The following is a 26973-nucleotide window of genomic DNA, read 5'->3' as shown; positions in this document are numbered from 1 at the left end:
GACATATGCTTTTGTTAACAGCTCTTTTTTTAATTGGAGTATAATTGCATTACAATATTGTGTTAGTTTCTGCTGTACAATGAAGTGAATCAGCTATATGTATACCTATATCCCCTCCCTCTTGGACCTCCCTCCCACTCCACCCCCCATCCCACCCATCTAGGTCATCAGAGAGCACCGAGCTGAGCTTCCTGTGCTTTATAGCATGTTCCCGCTAGCTATCTATTTCACACATGGTAGTGTATATATGTCAATCTTAATCTCCCAATTCGTCCCACCCTCCCCTTCCCACCCTGTGTCCACGTGTCCGTTCTCTATGTCTGCATCTCTATTCCTGCCCTGCAAATAGGTTCATCTGTACCATTTTTCTAGATTCTACATATATGCCTTAATATACGATATTTGTTTTTCTCTTTCTGGCTTACTTCACTCTGTGTGACAGACTCGAGGTCCATCCACGTCTCTACAAATGATCCAATTATTTCCTTTCTATGGCTGAGTTATATTCCATTGTATATAGGTATCACATCTTCTTTATCCATTCATCTGTTGTTGGACATTTAGGTTGTTTCCATGTCCTGGCTATTGTAAAGACTGCTGCAGTGAATATTGGGGTAAGTGCGTCTTTTTGAATTATGGTTTTCTCAGGGTATATGCACAGTAGTGGGATTGGTGGGCCATATGGTAGTTCTATTTTTAATTTTTTAAGGAACCTCCAAACTGTTCTCCACAGTGGCTGTATCAATTTAAATTCCCACCAACAGTGCAAAAGGGTTCCCTTTTCTCCACACCCTCTCCAGCATTAATTTTTTGTAGATTTTTTGATGATGGCCATTCTGACTGGTGTGAGGTGATACCTCATTGTAGTTTTGATTTGCATTTCTCTAATAATTAGTGACGTTGAACATCTTTTCATGTGCCTCTTGGCCATCTGTATGTTTTCTTTGGTGAAAGGTCTATTTAGGTTTTCCAGCCATTTTTCATTTGCATTGTCTGTTTTTTTGATATTGAGCTCCATGAGCTGTTTGTATATTTTGGAAATTGACCCTTTGTCTGTTGCTTCTTTTGCAAATATTTTCTCCCATTCTGAAGGTTGTCTTTTCGTCTTGTTTATGGTTTCCTTTGCTGTACAAAAGCTTTTAAGTTTCATTAGGTCCCATTTGTTTATTTTTGTTTTTATTTTCATTACTCTAGGAGGTGGGTTAAAAAAGATCTTGCTGTGGTTTATGTCAAAGAGTGTTTTTCCTATGTTTTCCTCTAAGAGTTTTATAGTGTCCAGTCTTATATTTAGGTCTTTAATCCATTTTGAGTTTACTTTCATGTATGGTGTTAGGTAGTGTTCTAATTTCATTCTTTACATGTAGTTGTCCAGTTTTCCCAGCACCACTTATGAAGAGGCTGTCTTTTCTCCATTGTATATTCTTGCCTGCTTTGTCTTAGATTAGGTGACCATATGTGCGTGGGTTATCTCTGGACTTTCTATCCTGCATCATCGATCTATATTTCTGTTTTTGTGCCAGTACCATACTGTCTTGATTACTGTGGCTTTGTAGTATAGTTTGACTTGAGGGAGGCTGATTCCTCCAACACCATTTTTCTTTCTCAGGATTGCTTTGGCTATTTGGAGTCTTTTGTGTTTCAATACAAATTGTAAAATTTTTTGTTCTAATTCTGTGAAGAATGCCATTGGTAATTTTATAGGGATTGCATTGAATCCACTCTTGCCACTCTTATTCAACATAGTTTTGGAAGTCCTAGCCATGGAAATCAAAGAAGAAAAAGAAATAAAAGGAATCCAAATTGGAAAAGAAGAAGTAAAACTGTCACTGTTTGCAGATGACATGATACTATACGTAGAAAATCCTAAAGAAGCTACCAGAAAACTACAAGATCTAATCAATGAATTTGGTGAGGTTGCAGGATACAAAATTAATGCACAGAAATCTCTTGCATTCCTATACACTAACAACAAAAAAATCATAAAGAGAAATTAAGGAAACAATCCCATTTACCATTGCAACAGAAATAATAAAATACCTAGGAATAAACCTACCTAAGGAGGCAAAAGACTTGTACTCAGAAAACTATAAAACACTGATGAAAGAAATCAAAGATGAAATACATGGATGGAGAAATATACCATGTTCTTTGATTGGAAGAATCAATATTGTGAAAATGACTATAGATTCAATGTTAGCAATTCTTTCAATGTCAAGTGACTAGGAATTTATTAGAAATCTGTGTGCTGAATCCATTAGCCAAGGACAGAAAATAAATGGGAAATAATGTGCATACAGGAGAGAACATGTGCTCCTATCAGGCTGCAGGACGGGCCCTGCTCCACTCTTCAGAGCTCAGGCTCAGAGAGAACCTGGAGAGCCCCAGGGTACAGTGCCCTCCCACACGCTTCTGGCAGTTTTGCCCAAGTCAGTTGTGGCTACAGAAATGACCAGATGAATAGAAGATGGGTATAGGAGGAAAAATAGGAGTGGATTTTTTTTAAATCTTTACAGAATACTCAAAGTTGCCTTCAGTTCCAGAAAACAAAGTTTCTTCCTACTTTAGGACATTTATATATCTCTACAAGTGGGAAGGTCTTGCCACCTCTGGCACAGGTGTCAGTCTGTTATTATAAATATAATATAAATAAAATATTCTATGTTCTGTATTATAAATAATTCTATATTATAAATTGCATATTCTATAGCATAAAATATTATAATTCTATAATATAGAATTACCATTCTATATTATAAATATGAAATAATAAATGGGTTATTTATTCCCTGAAAGCTTTTCTAAACTTCTCTCTCACCCCCAATCCTCTGGGCTGCCCCCCCAGACAATCCAGTTTGAATGGGATCACTGGGATTCTGTAGCAAGGGAGTGAAGGTCCAGGTCCTTTCCAATCTCCAGCCAGGGACAAAGCTCTTCTCTGAGCAGGCACTCACCAGCAGGCAGAAAAGGATTTGTTTTGCAGTCCTTTTCATCTACCTGCCCACCAGAGCCACTAAGGTCTGGAAAACGGGCAATGTTTAAGTAAAAAGTAAATGTTTTTTAGTAGTAAACATGTATACTTCCAAATACAGTCACCATTTCTTGTGATGAGGATTGATAGAATAGAGGGCATCCACTTTGAAGATGGACAGACCTAGATCCAAATTTCTGCTCTTTCATGCTCAGTTATGAGGCTATAAGCAAATTCTGTCTCTCAGTTTCCTCATCTGAACCATGAATTCAGAATCACCCATCTCACAGAGTTGTAGTGAGGATCAAATGGGACAGTGTGTAAGAAAAGCCTATTGCACATTATATGCTCAATAAATGGTAGATGTTATTATGTGAGGAAGGATGGAAAGAACATAACATTTTCTGTGTGCCTGTTATTTGCCTTGCGTTGTGTTTAGAGCTTTGCATACACCATCTCTTTCTACACACACACACACACAAAGCTGTGAAGTAATTGTTAAAGGATAATTTTTTAAGTTAAAACCATGACTCTCATACAAATATAAACTGAACTTGTATCAAATATTTTACTTAACTTACTATAATTAATAAGAAAACTAGTAAGATACTACAACTGATTCAAGGAGAATTAAAAAACACATATATAGACAAGAATATTAAAATGAATTTATAAGTAGATGAAAATTGGTTGATATTCACAGCTATATCAATCACATCCCACTGGACAAAATATATTTGAATCTCTATGTTCAAAAATCATTTGCATTACTATACTTTTTCTATAATTTACAGAGTTGTAAAATAGCTCAAAGGCATGAAAGGGGCAGGCCCTTGTAGAAGCAAATAATCTGGAAGGGTTATCAGACATCCTTTGTATTTTTGCTCATTTCAAAATTTTTCACAGTATATTCTGACATTAACCATTATTATCCCTATTTGCAGTTGACAAACAAAATCATAGTGACTGTGATTTGTCTACAGGCACAAAAAGTGTAACTGGCAGTGTATGGATTCAAACTCATTTTTCATCACTCCAAAATTAGACTGGCTTTATTTGAAGTACTTGGGTTTGTTTTTTCTTTTATTTTCAGAGGATGAACAATCAATACATACGTCGAGAAGTCTTCTGCTGTGAAACTTGTCATGAGCTCAAAAGCTTCTGGGAGAAAGAAATTAGCAAACAGACTGGTTACCGGGAACTGGAGGAAGATCGTCAGGGAAGAAGTGCCCTGAGAAAGTATGTGGATTGTTTCTTCACTATTTTTTAAGGTAGATTTCCCCAGAAACATACCAGATGTGAAGATGGGGAAACTGAATTGTTTTCATTACCTACTGTTCTAATAATGCAAATATTGGAGGTGGTATGGTCAAGTCGGTGTAGCCACAGACAAAAGGAGAATGAGGCTTAGAAGGAAGACATTTATTATATACACAGCTTTCAGAGAGAGTATCACTGCATGCCACTCAGGACCACAGGATAAGCACCAGGTTTTGGCCACGTGGCAGAAGATGAAAGCAGAGGGAAAGTCTAAGCCAGAGCCTTTATCAGGGTTTCCAAGGAAAGGCAGAGTAAACAGTTTAGGATTGGCTAGTTTGAATAATTCCTGAGGGTTGTGGGATTTAGGGATGGTCTCTAGTTGTCTGGTGCCTGGCCTGATCTTGGGATGATATAGGGCAGGGAAAATATGGCTTTATCTATGAGAGTTAGATAAGGAGGTGCTTAGGGCCACAGACTCAGGATTGGTTGACATGCAGAAGAAGGCTAGCCCTGTCAAGGGCAGCCAGAAAGCTTTTTAAGATGTCAAAATATCATAAAATATAGAAAATTAAAGACATGATTAATTCATCTACTCATTTAGTCTTGCTACCATCTGTATCAGAGTTTCTCAACCTCAGCACAACTGACATTTAGGGTCTTATAATTCTTTGTTACTAAGGCAGCTGTCCTATGCTTTGTAAGATGTTTAGCAGCATCCCTCAAAACATTAGATGCTGCTAGTACTCCCCTGCCACATTGTGACAACCAAAAATATCTCCTGACATTGCCAAATGTCCTCTGGAGGGCAAAGTTGCCCCTCATTGAGAACCAATGACTTATAGATATGAACAAGCTTTTTCTTGGTGTAAACAAAAATGAGTTTCTGTTATTTATATCTTAATGAACTGAAAAAATCTCTTCCTCACCCTGCCTCTGTTGCAATCCTCAGCACACGAGGATACACTAAATTTCAGGGTTAGGTCAACAGATGTGTATAAGTGTGAAAGATCCCACATCTGAGATGATACATATTAAGTTTCTTGGGGGAAGAATAATGTGATCTTCCTCTTACTGGCAGTTGAACTTGTTCTAGTCAAAGAAGTCTGCTGAGAGGGGAACATTTATTTACGTGAGAAGACATGTGTCACAAGTGTCAACATTGCTCTGACTAAAAGGGCCAGCACCTGCCCTCACACATGTAGTGCCCTGGAGCAGACAGATCAGCTCAACTTTTCAGGGACTGTCTGGGTTCTCTGTCCCTAAAATGGGAACAGCCCAGCCAGGCTGTCTATTTGCTGAGATGCCCACTTATAAGTGGAATCGCATCTGTGTGTTCTGCTGGACAGCAAGGCATGTGCTTCCATGTTTCTGAGTATGCTGAGCTACAAACATGTGTAATTCACAGGTGTTGCACCAACATTAACTTCTAAAAACTTTTCTTCAGCTCCTGAGGGGAAATAGCCTCTCTCTATATCCAGAGAAGAGCTCTACCATTATTCCAGTTACGTTCCTGGTTGTCCAGCAAGAAAAACCAGGTTTTTCTAAATGCTAAAAGAGTTACATGTTAGAGCACCCAGTCCTGAAGAGTCCAGGGGAGCAAGAAGAGTCAGTTGTATGGTCCCTGCCATCTTCCTCCCCTAGTCCTGGCGCACAAGCCCACTGGGAGCCAGATCCCCACATGAGCCCTGTACTGCATCTTCCTTTCCAGAAGCCCTGGGGTGTGGGATTAAGAGCAAAATTTGCAATATGATCTGACTTTTTTAATGTATAGATGCAGTTTATCCATATGTATAGGGAAAGATTAGAAGAAAATACTCTAAAATATTAAGAGGGTTATTTTTGACTGGTGGAATGGCAAATTTTGTGTGCATGTGTTCTTCTATTTTTTCCAAAGTTTCTAAAATGACACTACCATATTATAATTAGGAAAAAAGTTATTCAAAAAAGCAACCATTTGCAAATGGCCCATAGAACAAATGAATTAATTATCCAGGTTCTAATGTGCCCCCTAAAAAGACTCCCTTCAGAGTTTGGAGCAGTTTTCTCTTCCTTCTATAGCCAAGAGAATAAATCTTCAAAATGTGCTTCATGAAACATTTTAGCATTGTCTCTCCCAAATAAACGTTTGAAGATGGAGACAGAGCTGCTGCCTTGCTCAGAGAAGAGGAAAATCAGCAGAGGCTGGGGGAGGAGAGGCAGTTTCTATGGTCTCCTCCTCTGTTCTTGAGTCTCACTTACCAGAGCTGTTGCCCCCTATCAACTATGAATATAAAACTCAAAAAGCCTTCTTAATTTGGTAAACAATGAATGACAACATAGTGGTTTTGTTATTATTTTTGTTAAAAAACGAAAACAAAACAAAAAATACAGCCACATATATCCCAGATGAACCAAGTTGCACAGAAAGAATATAAATATTTTTAAACCAAAACCAGAATGTCAGAATATTTGCTTAAATATTGCTTATGTAAGCAAACAGTTTGAAATATTGTCCTAGAATAATTATCTTCCAGGATACACTTGACCAGACCAATGAATGGCATAAAACCTTGGGTCCCTATTTCCCCTAAGGCTATGGCTTTCCAAAATGCTTATATGTAAGTGCATAACCTGAGACACACACATAACACTGACACCTTTTGTTATTTTACCCTCCAATTATAAAAGTGGCAATTTCAAGCCACTGTGCAATCCAGAAATGTTCTAAATAAACAGTAGAAGACAAAAACCTCAAAAAAAAAACCTCAAAATTTTCCACCAACGCCTTTGCTGATAGTAGAACAGAGCCAATAATGCCTTATGTTCCTCAGCTGGGCTAACCGGCAAGGCCTTGTGCCAGAGCTGAGTAGAGTGGAAACAGGTGTTTCACCATGGACATGCTCATTAGCACATGCCTACGGGTTCACTGACTGAGAGGAATGCAACCAGAGCTGCAGAGAATCCATTTACCCTAGGAACACATGTGTGTGGAAGAAGCCCTGGAGGTGAGATCACAAGCCAAAGTGGGTGGCCTCAGAACTAGAAACCCTCTTACTCTCTCTGAGTCTGAAAGAAAGCAGAAAGAAGCAGCACAGCAGGCGTCAGTCCCCTGGAGAAGTTGAAGTCTGTTTGCAAATAACTCATTGAGGCAATTTGAGAGAAGTCAAGTGTACTGTAGGTACAATGAACAAATCTCCTGGTGTGTTGGGACAGTCCAGGTGTATGTATATCGATTTGTTATAATTATGAATTGTGCTCCCTTTTATTTCCAAAGTATCTCAATTTAGATGATAAATTATATGAACACCTAAGCCTAAATAACCAGCCTGTAACTATAACTAAATGTACAATGCTTATATGAAAATAATAATGTTTTAATGAAAGAAGTATGATCTTCAAAATACCTCTTCAGAATTTAGCAGAGCTCAGAGTGTCTAAGTGAGGAGAGGAGTTTATCAGGCCTCACCCCAAGACCACTCACCTCCCTCTGCTTTGATTCCTACTTATCAGTTATGTCAATCAGGATGCTTTCAGAAGCAGGTAACAAAATATCCAACTCATAATCTCCAAGCCAGATGAAATCATCATTTCAAACTTTTTATAAGATTTAGTCTACGAAAAATAACCAGTAAGAAAAATTTTAGTTAGTTTTTTCATTCAAACTGAGGGGGTGAGGTATATGGCTGGTAAACTGAGTTGTTCAGAGCAGTATGCTGAGCTGCCCCGTGACCAGATCCAGCTGGTGAGCTGAAGGTCAAAGGGAACCAGGATCAGGCCCATCTCTCCCCACTATGGAAAAACCACTGTAAAGGCATGTTCATTATTACACAGGAATAGGGGCAGCAAAAGCATCATCTGACCTTTCATATTAAAACAAAAGCACAGAGATTATGATTATAGTGTGAAATCTAAATTGGGAGATCAAGGACTCAGTAAATTATAAATTCCTTGATGACAAGGATTATTATTTTACTGCTCTTCTTTACATATTGAGGTAGCCACAGAGGTGCTCTAAACTTGCAATGGGGAGAAAGTTGACTAAGAGCCCTAGGTGCTGCCTTTCTGGATCTGCCATTTTATTTGAGCTGAGGCCACATTTACCCCTGACTGCTCTAGCCAATGACTGAGCATGGCAGGGGTAGCTAGTCCTGGTAAATTCCTGTGTGACAGAACTCCTCTACTGGGAAACTTTTACCCAGGGACTCCTCATCAGCTCAGCTAAGCTTTCTCAGAACTATGCTGTGGTTCGGGCCTATTCCTACCCAATCATTCCTTACTTCTCACTCTCCTTTCACAGGTGTTAGACCAGCATGCTAATCTGAAGGCTATCCCTTACCATTTCTGTTTCTTCCCCCAACCCCTGCTTTATTTTTCATGGTTGATTCCTTTGAATCTGCTTCTTGGAGGACCCAAACTGGCACATATCTTTAGGGCCTAGCAAGCACATGATAGAAAAAAAAAAAAAAACTAATTATGTGCCCAGTTGATCTTCTGTGGTTCTTAGTAAGGACATTGTGATTCTGGTTTGTGATTCTGGCTTATGGTTCTTAAAAAAAGTCCTCCTTTCTAGTCAAATCCCATACTTATCAAGCAGAATCTGTGTTCCTAGATATTAATTACAACTCCTCCACTAATCAGATGAATCTAGAACAATAAATAGTAAATATCATTTGGTCTCCATTTGAAAAGTGAGGTCAGTATTTCTAGACTTAAGGAAAAAAATGTTCTCTTCAAGTTTAATGTCAGTTTTATTGCCCCTCTGCTGTATCTGACTCTGCATACCAATTTTTAAGCATTATCTTTCTCATATTGACCTTCCTTACTATAGAAGAAAAGATCCATATATACACTTATATTCACCAGCTTACTGAGAGCACAAAGATAAAGGGAAGCAACACAGTGATGAAAGATATTGACCAGAAAGGGGCAGGAAACAGTCTAAATACTCATAAAATAGGATTTAATGGGAACTAGGTAGATAGTGGCATCTATCATCCATCTGGCAATAAATGGTGATACAGATAATACAAAAAGTGAATAAATGTGTCATAAACCCCAGATTCGTAAATTCTGTTCCTAGAATAAATTCATCATTCCAAATGTGTTAATTTGGTTCCTCCAAGAAGCAGAGGGCAAGATGAAATTAGATGGGTGTGAGATTTATTGGGGAAAGCACCTGTGAGAGAAAAATGGGAAGCAAGTTATGGTGTGCTGGTAAACATTTAATGACTGTCTCTCTGTGGAAAAAATGTATACACATATATATGTACATAATTTTATTATGAATTTTACTTTTATAAAGATGTGTGACATATACTTTACAAATAAGAATAAAACATGCAATGCTCTTTATTACACATTTCATATATCCAACTGATTCTCACAGCATCCTTCTATTGGTTTTTGCCAACCTTCTGTCTCTATAGCCAACATATGGTTGCAATTCAGCCATGATAGGACAAAATCAGACAACGAATAAATGTTTAATTACTATACAATTCAGCAAAGTCAGATTGTTAAGGATTATAGTTTTCTAGTGCCGGAAGAGCTTTTCCACATTCTTTTTCTGCCATTCACAACATAATAGTTATAGAAGACAGGGCACACTTCTAAGTTTAATCTGCATTATTAAGATTTTTCTCCATCACTTTCTTAAATCTAGATGAGGGGGCGGCAAATATTTCCTATAAAGGACAAAGTAGTAAATATTTTGGGCTTTGTGCTCTATGTTGCAACTACTCAATCCTGCCATTGTATGAAAGCAGTCACAGACAATAGTCACAAATGGGCAGGGCTGTGTTCTGATAAAACTTTATTTACAAAAACAGGCAATTGGCCAGCAGGATCTCTGAGTAACACATTTTCATACCCACCACACCAAGGAAAAGTTAAAGCCCCTTTAATTAATGATGAATTCACATTATATTATGCCCCTACAGTTCAATGAAACATACAGGCAGCAACCGTTATTACTGAGCTTTAAAAGACCCCAGGTGACAAAAGTCATGTACATTTGGAGGCAGATTTATTTACAGAGCCTTTCAGAGATGCTTAACAACGGGAGCTTGTGAGCTTGGATATTTCCCAGGTTGGAGAGGTGGGATAACAAGATGATTAACAAATAACAAGATGATTACTTAATAACCATAATGAAGGAATATAATTATTAAAATTACTAATAGGTGGATCTCAATACAAGGTCATATAATCTCAATAAATCATCACTTTTTAAGAAAAATGTGCATGGACCTATGTCCACTAATGGGAGAGCAGCAGTTACATGTTTTATCTTCCCTTTCAAACCGGCAAACTATATTTCTATGTCATTCATTCTATTTAAAGTTGAGGTAGAATGAGGATGATATCCCCCCATGTCCCTATTCTCTCAGTATTTCAACTTTTAATCCTTGGTCGCTAATGTGCTTAAGCAACATCACCACCAAACAACAGGCCAACATTCCAAATTCTTTCCATTCTTTCTTGGGCCCATAATTGAGCAGAGTTTTACGTAAGAAGTTTCTTGGAGTCAGTTTGATAATAGGTGCCTACAGCTTTCAAAATATTTATACCCTCTAGTTATTCACCTCTGGGGATCTTTTCAAGGAAAGTAGACTGGTATATGGAAAGAGTATTAATTATTATCATACTCATTTTAGGGTTATTTACAAGAGTAAACAATTAAGGTTGAATCCAATTTTTCTTTATTCATTATTGTGTATTCTAATTTATCCATAATAATCATGCATTGCTTTAGCATTGTTATGAATTGTGTCCCCCCAGATTCATGTGGGAAGTCCTAACCACCAGCACCTTAGAATCTGACTGTATTTGGAGATAGGGCCTTTAAAACAAGTGACAGTTAAAGTGAGAGCTTTTAGGGTGGGACCCGATCCAAGTAACTGTTGTCCTTATAAGAAGAAGAGGTTATGATACACAAAGAGACACCAGGGATGCACAAACACAGAGGAAAGGCCACATGAGGATGGAGCAAGAAGGACATCTGCATGTAAAGGAGAGAGGCCTTGGGAGAAATCAAACCTGTTAACACCTTGATCTTGAACTATCACCCTCCAAAACTGAGACAATAATTGTCTGTTGTTTAAGCCAATCAGCCTGGTATTTTGTTATGGCAGCCCTATTAAATGAATAAAATGATTTATCCAACTTAAGAAACTAACCAAGCATATTTTTTTAACATCTTTATTGGAGTATAATTGCTTTACCATGGTGTGTTAGTTTCTGCTTTATAACAAAGTGAATCAGCTATACATAAACATATATCCCCGTATCTCCTCCTTCTTGTGTCTCCCTCCCACCCTCCCTATCCCACCTCTCTAGGTCATGGCAAAGCACCAAGCTGATCTCCCTGTGCTATGCGGCTGCTTCCCAGTAGCTATCTATTTTACATATGGGAGTATATTTAAGTTCATGCCACTCTCTCTTCGTCCCAGCTTACCCTTCCACTTCCCCGTGTCCTAAGGCCATTCTCTAGGTCTGTGTCTTTATACCTGTCCTACCCCTAGAATCTTCAGAACCATTTTTCTTCAGATTCCATATATACATGTTAGCATATGGTATTTATTATTCTCTTTCTGACTTACTTCTCTCTGTATGAGAGACTCCCAAGTCCATCTACCTCACTACAAATAACTCAGTTTTGTTTCTTTTTGTGGCTGAGTAATATTCCATTGTATATATGTGCCACATCTTCTTTATTCATTCATTTGTCAATGGACACTTAGGTTGCTTCTATGTCCTGGCTATTGTAAATAGAGCTGCAATGAACATTGGGTACATGACTCTTCTTGAATTATGGTTTTCTCAGGGTATATGCCCAGTAGTGGGATTGCTGGGTCATATGGTAGTTTTAGTTTTTTAAGGAACCTCCATACTGTTCTCCATAGTGGCTGTATCAATTTACATTCCCACTAACAGTGCAAGAGGGTTCCCTTTTCTCCACACCCTCTCCAGCATTTATTGCTTGCAGATTTTTTGATGATGGCCATTCTGACTGGTGTGAGGTGATACCTCATTGTAGTTTTGTTTTGAATTTCTCTATGATTAGTGATGTTGAGCATCCTTTCATGTGTTTGTTGGCAGTCTGTATATCTTCTTTGGAGAAATGTCTATTTAGGTCTTCTACCCGTTTTTGGATTGGGTTGTTTGTATTTTTGTTATTGAGCTGCATGAGCTGCTTGTAAATTTTGGAGATTAATCCTTTGTCAGTTGCTTCATTTGCAAATATTTTCTCCCATTCTGAGGGTTGTCTTTTCATCTTGTTTATGGTTTCCTTTACTGTGCAAAAGCTCTTAAGTTTCATTAGGTCCCATTTATTTATTTTTGTTTTTATTTCCATTTCTCTAGGAGGTGAGTCAAAAAGAATCTTGCTGTGATTTATGTCATAGAGTGTTTTTCCTGTGTTTTCCTCTAAGAGTTTTATAGTGTCTGGCCTTACATTTAGGTCTTTAATCCATTTTGAGTTTATTTTGGGGTATGCTGTTAGGGAGTATGCTAATTTCATTCTTTTACATATAGCTGTCTAGTTTTCCCAGCCCCACTTATTGAAGAGGCTGTCTTTTCTCCATTGTATATTCTTGCCTCCTGTATCAAAAATGAGGTGACCATATGTGCATGGGTTTATCTCTGGGCTTTCTATCCTATTCCATTGATCTATATTTCTGTTTTTGTGCTGGTACCATACTATCTTGATTACTGTAACTTGGTAGTATAGTCTGAAATCTGGGAGCCTGATTGCTCCAGCTCCGTTTTTCTTTCTCAAGATTGCTTTGGCTATTTGGGGTTTTTTGTGTTTCCATACAAATTGTGAAATTTTTTGTTCTAGTTCTGTGAAAAATACCATTAGTAGTTTGATAGGGATTGCATTGAATCTGTAAATTGCTTTGCGTAGTATAGTCATTTTGACAATATTGATTCCGCCAATCTAAGAACGTAGTATATCTTACCAACTGTTTGTGTCATCTTTAATTTCTTTCATCAGTGTCTTATAGTTTTCTGCATTCAGGTCTTTTGTCTCCTTAGGTAGGTTTATTCCTAGTTAATTTATTCTTTTTGTTGCAATGGTAAATGGGAGTGTTTACTTAATTTCTCTTTCTTATTTTTCATCATTAGTGTATAGGAATGCAAGAGATTTCTGTACATTAATTTTGTATCCTGCTACTTTACCAAATTCATTGATTAGCTCTAGTAGTTTTCTGGTTGCAACTTTCGGATTCTCTATGTATAGTATCATGTCATCTGCAAACAGTGACAGCTTTACTTCTTCTTTTCCGATTTGAATTCCTTTTTCTTCTCTGATGGCTGTGGCTAAAACGTCCAAACTATGTTGAATAATAGTGGTGAGAGAGGATAACCTTTTCTCTTTCTTATCGTAGAGGAAATGGTTTCAGTTTTTCACCATTGAGAACGATGTAGTCTGCAGGTTTGTCATATATGGCCTTTATTATGTTGAGGTAAGTTCCCTCTATGCCTACATTCTGGAGTGTTTTTGTCATAAATGGGTGTTTAATTTTGTTGAAAGCTTTTTCTGCATCAATTGAGATGATGATATGATTTTTCTCCTTCAATTTGTTAATATGGTTTATCACATTGATTGATTTGCGTATATTGAAGAATCCTTGCATTCCTGGGATAAACCCGACTTGATCAGGGTGTACGATCCTTTTAATGTGCTATTGGATTCTGTTTGCTAGTATTTTGTTGAGGATTTTTGCATCTACATTCATCAGTGACATTGGCCTGTAGTTTTCTTTCCTTGTGACATCTTTGTCTGGTTTTGGTATCAGGGTGATGGTGGCCTCGTAGAATGAGTTTGGGAGTGTTCCTCCCTCTGCTGTATTTTGGAAGAGTTTAAGAAGGATAGATGTTAGCTCTTCTCTAAATGTATGATAGAATTCATCTGTGAAGCCATCTGGTTCTGGGCTTTTATTTGTTGGAAGTTTTTTAATCACAGTCCCAATATCAGTGTTTGTGATTGGTCTATGTTTTCTATTTCTTCCTGGTTCAGTCTCGGAAGGTTGTGCTTTTCTAAGAATTTGTAGATTTCTTCCAGGTTGTCCATTTTATTGGCATATAGTTACTTGTAGTAATCTCTCATGATCCTTTGTATTTCTGCAGTGTGTGTTGTAACTTCTCCCTTTTCATTTGTAATTCTATTGATTTGAGTCTTCTCCCTTTTTTTCTTGATGAGTCTGGCTAATGGTTTATCAATTTTACCTTTTCAAAGAACCAGCTTTTAGTTATATTGATCTTTGCTATTGTTTCCTTCATTTCTTTTTCATTTATTTCTGATCTGATCTTTATGATTTCTTTCCTTCTGCTAATTTTTTGTTGTTGTTGTTGTTCTTCTTTCTCTAATTGTTTAGGTGTAAGGTTAGGTTGTTTATTTGAGATGGGTTTTTTTTTTTGAGATAGGATTATATTGCTATAAACTTCCCTCTTAGAACTGTTTTTGCTGCATCCCATAGGTTTTGGGTCATTGTGTTTTCATTGTCATTTGTTTCTAGGTATTTTTTGATTTCCTCTTTGATTTCTTCAGTGAGCTCTTGGTTATTTAGTAATGTGTTGTTTAGCCTCCATATGTTCGTATATTTTACAGATTTTTTTCCTGTAATTGTTATGTAGTCTCAGGGTGTTGTGGTCAGAAAAGATAACTTGATATGATTTCAATTTTCTTAAATTTACCAAGGCTTGATTTGTGACCCAAGATATGATCTATCCTGGAGAATGTTCCATGAGCACTTGAGAAGAAAGTGTATTCTGTTGTTTTTGGATGGAATGTCCTATAAATATCAATTAAGTACATCTTGTTTAATGCATCATTTAAAGCTTGGGTTTTCTGATTTATTTTCAGTTTGGATGATCTGTCCATTGGTGAAAGTGGGGTGTTAAAGTCCCCTACTATGATTGTGTTACTGTCGATTTCCCGTTTTATGGCTGTTAGCATTTGCCTTATGTATTGAGGTGCTCCTATGTTGGGTGCATAAATATTTACAATTGTTATATCTTCTTCTCGGATTGACCCCTTGATCATTATGTAGTGTTCTTCTTTGTCTCCCTTAATAGTCTTTATTTTACAGTCTATTTTACCTGATATGAGAATTTCTACTCCAGCTTTCTTTTGATTTCTATTTGCATGGAATATCTTTTTCCATCCCCTCACTTTCAGTCTGTATGTGTCCCTAGGCCTGAAGTGTTTCTCTTGTAGACAACATATATATGGGTCTTGTTTTTGTATCCATTCAGCCAGCCTATGTCTTTTTGTGGGAGCATTTAATCCATTTACATTTAAGGTAATTATCAATATGTATGTTCCTGTTATGATTTTTTTAATTATTTGGGTTTGTTATTGTAGGTCTTTTCCTTCTCTTGTGTTTCCTGCCTAGAGAAGTTCCTTTAGCATTTGTTGTAAAGCTGGTTCAGTGGTGCTGAATTCTCTTAGCTTTTGTTGTATGTAAAGGTTTTAATTTCTCTGTTGAATCTGAATGAGATCCTTGCTGGGTAATCTTGGTTGTTGGTTTTTCCCTTTCATCACTTTAAATATGTCTTGCAATTTCCTTCTGGCTTGCAGAGTTTCTGCTGAGAGATCAGCTGTTAACCTTATGGGGATTCCCTTGTATGTTAGTTGTTGTTTTTCCCTTGCTGCTTTTAATATTTTTTCTTTGTATTTAATTTTTGATAGTTTGATTTATATTTGTCCTGGCATGATTCTCCTTGGATTTGTCCTGTATGGGACTCTCTGCACTTCCTGGACTTGATTGACTCTTTCCTTTCCCATATTATGGACATTTTCAACTATAATCTCTTCAAATATTTTCTCAGTCCCTTTCTTTTTCTCTTCTTCTTCTGGAACCCCTATAAATAGAATGTTGGTGAGTTTAATATTGTCCCAGAGGTCTCTGAGACTGTCCTCAGTTCTTTTCATTCTTTTTTCTTTATTCTGCTCTGCAGTAGTTATTTCCGCTATTGTATCTTCCAGGTCACTTATCTGTTCTTCTGACTCAGTTATTCTGCTATTGATTCCTTCTAGAGAAGTTTTAATTTCATTTATTGTGTTGTTAATCAAGGTTTGTTTACTCTTTAGTTCTTCTAGGTCCTTGTTAAACATTTCTTGTATTTTCTCCATTCTATTTCCAAGATTTTAGATCATCTTTACTATCATTATTCTGAATTCTTTTTCAGGTAGACTGCCTATTTCCTCTTTATTTGTTAGGTCTGGTCGGTGTTTATCTTGTTTCTTCATCTGCTCTGTGTTTTTCTGTCTTCTCATTTTTCTTATCTTACTGTGTTCGGGGTCTCCTTTTTGCAGGCTGCAGGTTCGTAGTTCCCTTGTTTTTGGTGTCTGCCCCCAGTGGCTGTTGGTTCAGTGGGTTGTGTAGGCTCCCTAGTGGAGGGAACTGGTGCCTGTGTTCTGGTGGATAAGGCTGGATCTTGTTTTTCTGGTGGGCAGAACCATGTCCGGTGGTGTGTTTTGGGATGTCTGTAACCTTATTATGATTTTAGGCAGCCTCTCTGCTAATGGGTGGGGTTGTGTTCCTGTCTTGCTAGTTGTTTGGCATAGGGTGTCCAGCACTGTAGCTTGCTGGTTATTCAGTGGTGCTGTGTCTTAGCGTTGAGAAGGAGATCTCTGGAAGAGCTTTCACTGTTTGATATTACATGGAGCTGGGAGGTCTCTGGTTGACCAATGTCCTGAACTTGGCTCTCCCACCTCAGAGGCACAGGCCTGACACCCAGCCGGAGCACCAAGACCCTGTCAGTCACATGGCTCAGAATAAATGGGAGAAAAAAAGAAAGAGAGAAAAAAGAAAGAAAAAGAAAGAAAATTATTAAAAAATTTTTAAAGTATTAAATTTTAAAAAATTAGAAAGTGATTATAAAAGAAGAAAGAGAGAACAACCAAACCAAAAAACAAATCCACCATAGATAACAAGCATTAAAAAAACTATATTAAAAAAAAAAAAACAGAAAAACAGACAGAACCCTAAGACAAATGCTAAAAGCAAAGCTATACAGACAAAATCACACAAAGAAGCATACCCATACACACTCAGAAAAAGAGAAAAAGGAAAAAATATATATATTTTTTTTTAAAAAAAAGAAAGAGAGCAACCAAATCAATAAACAAATCTAGCAATGATAATAAACTCTAACTACTAAACTAAGATAAACATAAAACCAGAAACCAGTCTGTTGCATACAGCAAACCTCAAGTCTACTCTTGCTCCCAAAGTCCACCGCCTCAATTTTGGGATGATTTGTTGTCTATTCAGGTATTCCACAGATGCAGGTACATCAAGTTGATTGTGGGGATTTAATCCACTGCTCCTGAGGCTGCTGGGAGAGATTTCCCTTTCTCTTCTTTGTTCGCACAGCTCCTGGGGTTCCGCTTTGGATTTGGCCCCACCTGTGCGCGTAAGTCTCCTGAGGGCGTCTGTTCCCACCCAGACAGGATGGGTTTAAAGGAGCAGCTGATTTGTGGATTCTGGCTCACTCAGGCTGGGGGAGGTCGGGGTACGGAATGCGGGGTGAGCCGGTGGCAGCATAGGCCAGCGTAACATTGCAACAGCCTGAGGTGCACCGTGTGTTGTCCCAGGGAATTTGTCCCTGGATCACAGGACCCTGGCAGTGGTGGGCTGCACAGTCTCCTGTGAGGGGAGGTGTGGATAGTGACCTGTACTTGCACACAGGCTCCTTGGTGGCTGCCGCAGTAGCCTTAGTGTTTCATGCCCATCTCTGGTGTTGTGCTGATAGCCGTGGCTCACACCCGTCTCTGGAGCTCATTTAGGCGATGCTTTGAATCCCCTCTCCTTGCGCACCCTGAAACAATCTCTTGCCTCTTAGGCAGGTCCAGAGTTTTTCCCGGACTCCCTCCCGGCTAGCTGTGGCACACTAGCCCCCTTCAGGTTGTGTTCACACAGGCAACCCCAGTCCTCTCCCTGGAGTCTGCCTCTGAAGCCTGAGCCTCAGCTCCCAGCTCCTGCCCACCCCGGAGGGTGAGCAGACAAGCCTCTGAGGCTGGTGAGTCCTGGTTGGCAGTGATCCTCTGTGTGGGAATCTTTCCACTTTGCCCTCTGCACCCCTGTTGCTGCGCTCTGCTCTGTGGCTCCGAAGCTTCCCCCGCCCCCTGCCACACCCCGTCTCCACCTGTGAAGGGGCTTCCTAGTGTGTGGAAACTTTTCCTCCTTCACCACTTCCTCCCAGATGTGCAGGTCCCATCCCTATTCTTTTGTCTCTGTTTTTTCTTTTTTCTTTTGCCCTACCCAGGTACGTGGGGGAGTTTCTTGCCTTTTGGGTAGTCTGAGGTCTTCTGCCAGCATTCAGTGGGTGTTCTGTAGGAGTTGTTCCACATGTAGATGTATTTCTGATGTATCTGTGGGGAGGAAGGTGATCTCCACATCTTACTACTCTGCCATCTTGAAGGTCTCCCCAAGTGTATACTTTTTAATACTAGTGTCCTTCACACTTAGTCTCCTAGACCTGCTCTCCAGAGAAAACTGACATCAACAGTTTCTCACATATATCTCTCCAAAACTTTAGTTTTTCTAAGCAAATAAATAAGTGTGCTGTATTTTTATGCAAAATAGGATCTACACAATCTTCAATATTCTGCACTTTCCTTTTTTAATTTTTAAAAAATTTTTTATTGGAGTATAGTTTCTTTACAATATTGTTTTAGTTTATACTGTGCAGCAGAGTGAATCAGCTATACATATACATATATCCCCTTTTTTTGGATTTCTTTCTCATTTAGGTCACCACAGAGCACTGAGTAGAGTTCCCTGTGCTATACAGTAGGTTCTCATTAGTTATCTATTTTATACATAGTATTAATATGTACCTTCCTTTTTTAACTTATGCTATCTTGGAAGTTTTTCTATATTGGCACTTTGAGTACTTCTTTAATGTTTTCCACAATAATGATGTGACAATTAATTTAAACAATCACACTGAAGGACATTTAGGTTGTTTTTCATTTTGTGGCTTTACAATGTTGTAATAAGAGTACTTGTACATACATTATTCATACATGGATAAGCATTATGGGATAAGTTCATAGAAATGAAGATATGTCAAAAGATGAGTGTTGTAAATTTTGATAGCTATTGCCTCCTTGTCTTGCAAAGAGGTTGTTTTAAACTTCCACTCTAAGTATGGGAATGCCAATTCCCAGTCACTCACACTGTGTGTTGTCAGACTCTTAATCATTGTTAATCTGACCGGTGAAAATGGCATCTCACTGTTTTAAAATGAATTTAATTAATTACAGGTTTGGTTGAGATCTTTTCATATGCATAGGAACTAGCTGGATTTCTTCTTCAGAAACTGCCTTTGTATAGCCTCTGCCTGTTTGATTATAGACTTTCTTTTTCTTAATTGATTTATAAGCACCATGCATTTCTTTTCTTTTTGTGTACAGATCTATGAGTTTGACAAATGCTCAGAGTCATGTAATCACTACAGTCAAGATATAGAATAGTTCCATCACTCTGAAAAATTCCCTTAAGCTTCTCCTTTGTGGTCAACTCCTCTCCCAATTTCCAGTCCATAGCAACGACTGATCTGTACTTCATCCCTACAGTTTTGCCTTTTCCAGAATGTCATAAATGAATTATACAGTATGTAGTCTTTTGTGTCTGGCTCTCTTCACTTAGCACAATGTACTTGGGATTTTTCTTCTTGTTGTGTGTATCAATTGTGTACATCCATTCCTTCTCATTGCTGAGTACTTTTCTGTGGTAGGGATGTATCACAATTTGGTGATCCACTCCCCATTGAAGGACATTTAGGTTGTTTCCAGTCTTGGGTGACTATAAATAAAAGTGCTGTAAACATTCACATATAGATTTCTGTGTGAAGATAAATTTCTATTTCTCTTGAGCAAATAGGATTGAAATTACTGGGTCATAGGGTAAGTGTATGGTTAACTGTATAAGAAACTGCCAAACTGTTTTACAAACTGACTGCACCGTTTTGCATTTTAATAGCATGTAAAAGAGTTCCAGTTAGTCAGCATCCTGGCCAGCACTTGGTTTGAGTTTTGTTGTGAGGGTTTTTTGGTTTGGGGGGTGGGGGTTGGATTTTGGTTTTGCCAGGGGGGGTAGGGGGAAAGAGTTGGTTTTGGTTTTTTTTGTTTGTTTTGGTACCTCACTGTTGTTTTAATTTGCATTTTCCTAATTATGTTGAGCATCTTTTACGTGTTTATTTGCCACCCATATTACTTCTTTAGGAAACTGTCTGTTCAAATATTTTCCTCATTATATTATTTTCTTATCATTGAGTTTGAAACTATATATATTCTGGAAATAAATCCCTTATCAGATATGTGACTTGCAAATATTTTCTCCCTGTTTGTGGCTTGTCTTTTATTCTCTTTACAGTATCTTTCACAGAACAAATTGTTTTAATTTTGATGAAGTCCCAAATTTTTTATTCTTTTATGAATCATGCTTTTTGTAATGTATATAAGAATTTTTTCCTTATCCCAAGGTCATGAAGATATTATTTTGTGGCTTTTTTCTTGAAGCTTTGGTCTTACATTTTACATTCATGTCTATGATCCATTTTTAGTTAATTTTGTATAAGATGTGGAGTGTGGATCAAAGGCCATTTTTTAATATGGATATATAATGTTCCAGCATCATTTATTGAAAAAAAATACTATCCTTCCTCCATTGAGCTGCCTTTGTACTTTGTCAAAAATCAATTGGCTATATTTGTGTATGTTTATTTCCACACCATTCTGTCCCATTGATCTGTTTCTTCCTTCACCAATGCTACACTGTCTTGATGATGGTAGCTTTACATTAAGCCTCAAAATCATGTAGTATGAGTCTCCCATCTTTCTTCTACTTTAAAATTGTTTTGGCTAATTGACTTCTTTTGCCTTTCCATATAAAATTTAGAATCAGCTTGTTGATAGCTACAGAAAAGTCCTGCTGGGATTTTGATTGATATTACTCTGAATCCGCATACCAATGTAGGAAGGAATAAATTTTGGAGAAAACTACATATTCATAGACTGCTCATTACTCTACTGATTTTTTTCTTCATTAATTTGTAAAAGCCACTTATTTCTCTTAAAAAATATTCTTCAGAAGGAAAAAAACCCAAAAAACAAAAAACTTCTCTGGACCAGCAGATGTCTAGACAAATGCACTAACCACGTATATTGTTTCCCCTCCTCAGGCTCAGAGAAGAATGGAAGCAGAGACTGGAGAAAAGGCTGGGGATGTTGGACAATCCTGATGGGAAGGAAAAGCAGGCAAACACTGTGGGCTGAGAGCTTCCTGCCTCATCCACTTCAAAGATAACAAGCCACCAAGGGCACTTTTCTAAGAGAAAAAACTAGCACCCAAATTATGTTGACTTACTAAGCAGGACACTCTCTATTTGCTCTCGCATTTGTGAGGGGATTTACATGTGAAACCTCCCCCAGTGCTAATGAGAGTCTTTATCCAACTCAATCCTCCCTGCCACAGAGGACAGGATGACCTCCAAAGGGATAAGAAGCTCGGGTTATCTAATATAAAAATCTCTTTGAGTTAACATGTAATGTAATTTATTTCCACATTTTCTTCTCATGTAAAAAGTCTTGTTATTTTATCCAAGCTTACCAGGGGCAATGACCTTGTTGGGAAACTGGCTTACCTAGATCTTCTGGAAAAACATAGTCATACAATCTGTTTTCCTGTTCTCCCTTTTTTGTGAAGACAGAAATGCTACTGCTTACAGAAAGAAAGCTGTTATTATGAAAAGAATAATTTTTTAACATTATGGTTTGAAAATGAACTGAACTAAATTATTTTCTCTTCATATAAATTGGATTTTTTAAAAATAAATATTTAATTAGAAACATGCAGTGAAAGCAAAATAATGCTTAATAAACTTGGTTGTCGTGCCCTCCCTGGTGTGTGCCCTGTGTTAACCCCTCACGCCTGTCGTGGTTAGTTCTCTGCTGCTATAGCAAGTGTCAGCTCCAAGCTGTCTTTAGAATGTTTTGGAATTTAAAGTCACTTTCACCGCAGCCTCCTCTCAGGCCCAGAGCATGATCATGGTCACAGATCAGGAGGGACTCTGACAATCACAGGAACTAGGGCTTCTCTTCTCCTCTACCCAGGGATTCCTCACAGGGGACAGGAGCAGAGTGGGAAGCCTGAGGCAGCCAAGGAGCACAGATGGCCAGAGGGACCCAGAGAATGACACAGACAATCCTGGGGAGGGTATCACAGCACTCACAGATGCTATGTGGTGGCATAAACTGCTGTCCCTATAAAATTAAAAGAGATCCTTATGGCTGAGAGGTCCACAGGGTGGCAACAGGGTTGGAGAGGTGATTCCACATCCCCACAGTTATGAGATCCAGGGTACAATGTTCAGGTCTTTGCTATAGGCTCTTATCCAATTCAGATGTAACAACTAAGCAGTAAATTACAGCTGGGAAAATCTGAGCAAAGTTTGGGAAAAGAAGCTAATAATAAAATAGAATTTTAGTAAGGACAGAGAACCATGGGAATAGATATCAGGATACATAACCACATCTGAGAGTCAGCGAAAGCCCCCTGAGAAACTGATGTTTAAGCTGAGACATAAAAATGAGTAAGAGTCATGCAGAAGAAAAGAAACAGCATGTGTGAAGAACTAAAGAGGAGCAGGAGGGCTGCAGAGTGGAGGGGGCCTGGGGGTCCTGGGAGGTGAAGAACCAGGAAACGTGTCTGTGACACAGAATGAGGAGGGCAGCTGTTTTATAGGAGGGTGGAGACATGAGCAGGGGCCTCTGGGGCCCAAGCTAAAGATCCTGCATTGATCCACAGGGGATTAGGAAGCCATTGACAGATTTTAGGTAGAGAAATGAACAGATTAGGTTTGCATTTTTAATTTTTTCAGATTTTGTCTATACATACATATGTATATAATTTTATATAAGTGCATAAATTTGATCATATCACATATGCTGATATGATTTTATTAGTTTTTATTAACCTTTTATCCCTTGTCTTTACTGTCTTGACTTGCTCCCTCCCTTTTTTTTGAAGCTCCACATCCATGATGTGGATGTTCCATAATAAAGTCAACAATTCTTTTAGGGATGGACAATCATGCTACCTCCAGGTTTTTGCCATTTGAACAATGCAGCAGTAAATACTCTTGTTCACAGGTCCTTTATTCTAATGGTTTTGAGCTGGAAAGTAAACTGATTTCCAGGAATGGGAAATTAGAACAAACAGTATTGCAGTTTCTTTTAAAATGTTACTAGAACACTTCCCAAAAAGGCTGACGAAACTTCCCTATGAACCAGCAGTTTACAAGAGTACTCTTCTCCCACATTGCTGCCAGCAATATGTATCATAGTTGTTGTTTTTTTTAATAGATCCTTATTGGAGTATAATTGCTTCACAAAACTGTGTTAGTTTCTGTTGTACAACAAGGTGAATCAGCCATATGCATACATATATCCCCATATACCCTTCCTCTTGAGCCTCCCTCCCACCCTCCCTATCCCACCCCTCTAGGTCATCGCAAAGCACTGAGCTGATCTCCCTGTGCTATGCTGATGCTTCCCACTAACTATTTTACATTCGGTAGTGTATATATGTCCATGCCACTCTCACTTCGCCCCAGCTTCCCCCTCCCACCCCACCCCATGTCCTCAAGTCCATTCTCTACGTCTATGTCTTTATTCCTGCCCTGTCACTAGGTTCGTCAGTACCTTTTTTTTTTTTTTTTAGATTCCATATATATGTGTTAGCATACAGTATTTGTTTTTCTCTTTCTGACTTACTTCACTCTGTATGACAGACTCTAGGTCCATCCACCTCACTACAAATAACTCAATTTCATTTCTTTTTATGGCTAAGTAATGTTCCATTGTATATATGTGCCACATCTTCTTTATCCATTCATCTGTTGATGGACATTTTGGTTGGTTCCATGTCCTGGTCATAGCTGTTTTTAATTTTTTCTAATCCGAGGGGAGTTGAGTGACATCACTTTGTTTCTTTGACCATTAGTGATTGGGGTTTCTTTTCATTTATTTGTTTATTAGTTTAATTTCCTCATCAGTGAATTACCTCTCATGCCTATTGCCCATTCTTCTGAGGTTTGCCTTCCTACGTCAATATGTACAAACTCTTTATTCATTGTAAAACTTAACCCCTATATTGTCATTTGCATTAGAAGTCTAAAGGGCAGGGAAGGCTCACTTAAACACCCATTATCAAGTCTGAAAACCTCAAAGCTATAAAGGTAAAATTAGGCATATTTTTATATGTAAAAATGAAAAGCTTATATGTGGTAAAATATACCACGAGCAGTGGCTTTGGCAGATTTGCAAAGTTTAAATGATTACTCAGCTACAGTTAGGAAAACAGATTAGAGGCGAAATGGTAGGAGACAAATTAGAAGGCTGTTTCCGAGGTCTACATGGCAGAGAATGAAGATGGGCAGATAGAGTGGGTAGGTCTTGCAGGTTGATTGAATGTAAGGGAGCAAGGCACAGAGATTCTAAAAATATAGATGTTAACTTATTTTAACTAACATTTAATTAACATGAGTTAAGTAAAAAGAATGAGCCTAAAAAGACAGCAGAGCTGGTTTTGTTACCAGTGGGAATCTTGGACAAGGGCCTAACCCCTTTAACTGTGGTTTTCTTGTCTATAGTAATAGGCTTGGGCTTGCTATAATCTATTTCTTGAGGTGGTTGAGATTAAATGCAGATGTAAAATCTCTTAGAGAGGAGCTGATACAGAGTGAGTCCTCCATGTACCTCAACTCTCTGCCTCATTCCATTTCTTGCTGTCACTGGGCTGGGTCCATGGAAAATGCAATGGGGCAGTGGTTACCAAGCCTGCCTGCTGGTCAGAATCACCTAGAAAACTGATTAAAATTTATGGATATCTGGACTCCACTCCCAGAGATTCTGATTCTGTTGGTCTGGTATGGGGCTCAGGGATTTTTGTATTTTTATCAAGCTACCCAGGAGACTCTGATGCTTAGCCAGACTTGGGAATGTCTTCTCCAGAGGGCACAGGATTGAGTGGAGAAAAACAATTAAAACCGAGTCAGTCACGAGGGTGTACACTAGATCTCCAAAACTTAGTCATCCTGCACAACTGAAACTTTGTACCATCTTCCCATTTCCCCCAGGCCCCAGCCCCTGGCAACCACTGTAGTTTAATAGTACTATATTGTGTATTTGAAATTTGTTAAGAGAGTAGACTTGTGTTCTCAGCACACATGCACATACAGATAAAGGTAACTGTGTGAGGTGACGGAAATGATAATTAGCTTGACTGTGGTAATCATTTCACAAAGTATATATGTATCAAAACATCACGTTGTATATCTTAAATATATACAATTTGTCAATTATACCTCAGTGAAGAGGGGTGGAAACTGAGTCAGCATGGAAGGCCATAATAAGGGCACATGAGATGCTGTAGAGGGTCCAGCCTGGGAAAGGCATGGAGGTCTCACAGAGAGGGTGAGATTAGGCCTTGAAGGAGAGGGAAGAGCATTCTTCCTCAGGAATGAGCTTTTTTTAACTGGAGAGATGGGTTGGGGTTAAACGGGGAGGCCCTTGAAATGCTGGCTAAGGAGTTGATGAGTCTCCAAAGGCAATGGAGACACATTAGAGGCTTTTAGGCAGGGCAGTAACTTGCTAAGAATTTGTCTTAAGTGACTGAGTGAAACACCCTTGGCAGCGGTGTGGAGAATGCACTCTACAGATGCTAGGGATAGTCTTTGTTAAAACTATGTTTATCCAAACAACTTGATTTGGAAACTATACCCCTTATGTGATCTCTACTCCATTCAAGGTGAGTGAAAATACAAATAAAAATGTGTTCTAAAGTGATTAAATATAGAGACCAAAACATGACTAATTTGCCTTATGCTGTGACTCAAAAAAAAACCCCTTACGCTTACAGCTTTTTATTTCAAAATTAATTAGCACATTTCCTTTAATAACCCTGTGTGAAACAAACTGAAAATGGCAAAATCTTGAATTGCACCAAACTAGAGATGAGCTCAGCCACCCAAAAAGGCTTTACTGAATTTAAACCACAGCTTTATTTATGATTGATAATAAGAAGTTATAAAAGGCCTTTTGTCTTTTGGACAAATGATTTAGTATCAGTGACAGAAGAAATGAAAGCAGAAAATATCTCTTTTCACAAAAGCAATTAAACAGTAAAATTGTGAAGAGCTCTCAACATCCAGATCAGCGCCCAAGCCCTCAGGCTGTTTTTGGTTCAGACAAGCGGAAACACACTCCCAGCCAGGAGACAACACGGCACTTGAAGGCTTTGCTACCAGAGTCATGGTGGATGGGCATAGAGTGAGGGGTGGACACTGGTTAGAAAAGATTTACTGTCGTACGCTTTCAGACGAGATGGGCAGCACCCAAAGACCTAATAATCCTTAGATAAATCAAAGGATTATTTGCAACTCTGGGCCACCTCCCCCAAACACCGTGAGCACTGAAACACTGCTGAAATGCAGGTGAAGAACAAAGCCAGGCTTCCCCAGAGGACCACAACAGGACAGGAATGAGGAGCCCCAGGCAACCCCCTCAGCTTCTGCTTGCCAATGTGCCCCTTGAGAACATAGATGCTAAAGGGGGAAGATAGGATCCCCCCACGCCAGGAACCTTAGATTAATTATCTTAGAAAATAATAGTTTTCTTTGAAGAGAGTAAATAATTGCACTTGTAATAAATAATTTTTGATTGTAAAAATAGACAAGTTTGTGGT

General features: G+C 38.4%; 1 protein-coding gene across 1 annotated transcript; it reads left to right on the top strand.

Moving 5' to 3' along the window:
• The first annotated feature begins 592 nt into the window (after positions 1-592).
• Positions 593-22040, top strand: FAM240B (family with sequence similarity 240 member B). Its single transcript, XM_082656609.1, has 3 exons — positions 593-614; positions 4062-4207; positions 21410-22040. The coding sequence occupies exons 2-3, from the start codon at positions 4065-4067 to the stop codon at positions 21501-21503; spliced, it is 237 nt and encodes a 78-aa protein (XP_082512735.1). The 5' UTR covers positions 593-614; positions 4062-4064; the 3' UTR covers positions 21504-22040.
• The last annotated feature ends 4933 nt before the right edge of the window (positions 22041-26973 follow it).

Source organism: Grampus griseus (genome assembly GCF_964374135.1).
Source record: "Grampus griseus genome assembly, chromosome: 6".
Taxonomy (NCBI): domain Eukaryota; kingdom Metazoa; phylum Chordata; class Mammalia; order Artiodactyla; family Delphinidae; genus Grampus; species Grampus griseus.
The sequence above is the reverse complement of the archived record's forward strand: the minus strand, read 5'-3'. Positions and strand labels throughout refer to the sequence as shown.